The sequence below is a fragment of the Egretta garzetta genome, unplaced genomic scaffold (genome assembly GCF_000687185.1).
Source record: "Egretta garzetta isolate BGI_Z169 unplaced genomic scaffold, ASM68718v1 scaffold207, whole genome shotgun sequence".
Classification (NCBI taxonomy): Eukaryota; Metazoa; Chordata; class Aves; order Pelecaniformes; family Ardeidae; genus Egretta; species Egretta garzetta.
Window position 1 is genome coordinate 2,301,144 of NW_009260185.1, and position 3,206 is coordinate 2,304,349.

Sequence of the window (3,206 nt, forward strand, 5' to 3'; positions counted from 1 at the left end):
TTAATTGGGGGCCGTGCCGATGAACAGCCAGGCCCCGGTGGCGGCGCGGTTTTGTTCGGGAAGCAGGGAAAAGATTGAGGCTGTCACAAAGCGCCTCGTCAGACAGCGGCGATGCCAGGCAGGCCTCCCGCTCCTCGCTCTCTCTTTTATTAAATAAATCTTTAATTAGGTCAACAGCTACCGGCGGAGAGAGGAGCGTGGGGTGTCCTCTGTTCTGCTTTCGCCGCGGTGGCGAGCTGCGGACACTCACTGCCGGCTCCCGGCGGTTTGGTTTTTTTCCCCCCTGGATTTTTCCCGCGGGTGATGCGATCCTGGAAACGTGCTCGGGACGAAGGGGGAGGCGTGAGCTCGTGTGCCCTGGGAGCAGCAGAGCCATGTGCCACAGGCATGGGGCCCCCTCCCCAAAGCTGCGGAGATGAGGGGAAAGGGTTGGGAATAACAGGTCAGCCCCTGTGCTCCATGATCCCGGGGGATTGGGGCCAGCTCTGCCATGGAGCCCGCCACCAGCTCCCAGCCAACGATGCTGTGATGGAGCTGAGCCTAAGCAACCTTTCTGGGGACACCTATACTGGTGGGGGTGACACATTTCTCTCCCCGCTCCAGGACCTCCCTTCATTGTTTCCCCTCCGGAGAACATCACGGTCAACATCTCCCAGGATGCGCTCTTCACCTGCCAGGCCGAGGCGTACCCCGGGAACCTCACCTACCTGTGGTACTGGGAAGAGGAGAACGTCTACTTCAAGAAGTGAGTTTGCAGCCAGTGGGATGATGCATCCTCCTCCTTTTGCTCCCAAATCGTGCTGGAGCCACCGAGGGGATGAGCATTGCCCCCCGGGTCTCCCTGCCATCATCCTCCCCTCTTCTCTCACAGCGACCTGAAGCTGAGGGTGCGCATCCTGATCGATGGGACGCTGATCATTTTCCGCGTCAAGCCAGAGGATGCTGGAAAATACACCTGTATCCCCAGCAACAGCCTGGGCCGCTCGCCATCAGCCTCTGCCTACCTGACGGTGCAGTGTGAGTGTGGGCAGCGGGACCCGATCCTGAGGGATGTGGCTGGGATTGATAACACCCAGCTCTGAGGCAGCCCCAGGGGCTCTGCCGTGCTGGTATGATACTGGGGGGCTCGGGTTGACGTGCCAGCAGCCTTTGGATGAGTGTGCAATCATCCTCAGCAAAGGGCTGAGAGCATCCCACATGGGCTTGTAGGGTGTGGGCAACGAGGTGGCCAATAGCCTGAGCACCCTGGGTAGCACCGGTGTCCACCGTTGGTACAAGTGGGTTTTGGCTAGGGGGGCATCTTCTTACTGCTGCCGCCAGCACGCTGTCCTCATCGGCTGCATCGTATCGGGCAGGGAAACACCGGATCAGGGCTCTCGGTCTCCCCTCCCTACTTGTATTTTTCAGTATTTATTACGGGGGCTTGTTCCTGTGGTGTGGTTTTTCTGTGAGCCCGGCAGCTTTGCGTGCCGTGTTTTTCAGGCAGTAACTGATCTAAACAAGCCGGGGGAGAAGGGGCTGTAGCAGGAGCGTTGCTTCCCACGCTTGTTCTCTCGGGCTCCCCGGGCAGTAATGGGTAGTGTGCCACCGGCGCCCCGTGGCATTCGACAGCAGTAATGGTTTCAACTGCTGCCGCTAAGCAATTGCGATATTGCTCCGCTGTAAAAGACAGCGGTGGTGGTTTTATTTTATAATGAAAGGCATTATAGCGGGCTCGCAACTTGGGTTTTGAAGGCTGCCTTTGAGCTGCTGCCTGTAGCCCTGGTGCTGGTTAATGGGAAGCCCCACACCGGTGGGGGACCCCGCCATGAGAAGGGCTGGTAGGTGCCGTCGCTTCCCTATGGGGATGGATGAAGGGGCAGGGGGATGGTGTGACTGGTGCCGTGCCCAGGCAGAAGCATGGTTCGGGGCTTGGATGTGCCGGGCTGGGTGGCTCTTGGGAAAGCGCGCGGCCTCAGGCTGTTAAATCTGCCCTGCCGCTAATCCAGGACCACTCGTCAAGGCTGATAGCTGTTAAAAATAGCTCTAATGGCAGGAAAACCAGCGTTTGGACAATCTGCCGCTTGGACGGCCCTGTGAGGCATCGGCGCAAGGAGGCGTGTGGGGCTTTTTGTGCTGCAAACCCCTTTCCTCCGGAGCCAACAGTCTCACCTGTACCGGGGCTGATGCCTGGGGAGGGAGGCTTCCCACCCGCCGAAGCAGCCGTCGGACGGGGCCGCGGCTCTGGGTCATCGGTGAGCCGGGCTGGCCCCCAGCCAGTGACCTAGTAGTGAAAGGCTCGATCCCATTACCCTCTCCCACGCCGCCGGAGCCTTTGATTACATTTCCTAAGAGGTGGAGTCAAGCGGAGGGGGGGATGAAGCCCGCTCCATATGCAGCGCTTGGCAATCTGGGTTACGGTGCCATTGCCGGGGGCACGCAGTTTCGGGGGGCGGTCGGGGTTACGTGTTTCGGCAGGGAGGGAGCAGAGCTCCCAAGCTGGGTAGCTTTTGCTGTCCTCCATCCCTTCTTCCTCAACCCCTTACCTTCACCCCCAGCTTTGCATCTTTGCATCAGCAGTGCGGGGATGCTGCACCCCAAAAAAATGGCGTTCATCCCTTAATGCAGCGTAAGCCCCGCCAGGATTTTCCCGTAACCTCGTGCTGCCGCTGTCTAGACAAGATTGTAGAAATACTCGCTCTTCTTATTAAAAGTAACTTTTTTTTCTTTTTTGTTTTTTTAAAAAAGAATCTTCTTATTAAAGAAAGTCTAGATTCTCTCCAACCCACTCGCACTTAATTAAAAAGCTCTTAGAAGCACTGTTAATGACACATTCTAGACTGGAGGATTGCGAGACGCCTCGCTGCGTGGGTGGTGCAGCGCGGGGGGGGTTAGGTATGTATTTTAAGCTTTTGCATCCCGTCGGAAAGGGTGGAGGTGGCTGATGCTCAACGCGACCCAGCCTCGATGAGGCATGGGCTGTGCGTCCAAACAGATAGGAGGTAAAAGGCTGGCGGCAGCCCGGCCACGGGTCCCTTCTCCCATCTTGCTTGCTGCAGTTGGTGTGCTTTAAGGCTCGGAAGTTGAAATAGTTTTCATTGCTGGCGTGCAAAACCCGGCCGCGGGGCAGGCGGGTGGCTTTGCTGGGTGTGCACCACGCCGTGCACATGTCCCGCAGGCCGAGCGTGATGGAGCAGCTTGGCCTTCAGGAGGGCGCAAGCCGGGGC

At 58.2% G+C, this 3,206-nt stretch overlaps 1 protein-coding gene across 1 annotated transcript in view; it reads left to right on the forward strand.

Annotated features, from left to right (window-relative positions):
- The window catches only part of IGSF9B (immunoglobulin superfamily member 9B), a 37,594-nt gene that overhangs the window by 4,734 nt on the left and 29,654 nt on the right, over positions 1–3,206 (forward strand). Inside the window, exons 3-4 of the mRNA XM_035897497.1 lie at positions 604–745; positions 872–1,017. Of these exons, the coding sequence (XP_035753390.1) occupies positions 604–745; positions 872–1,017 (288 nt within the window). The remainder of the gene's footprint in view (positions 1–603; positions 746–871; positions 1,018–3,206) is intronic.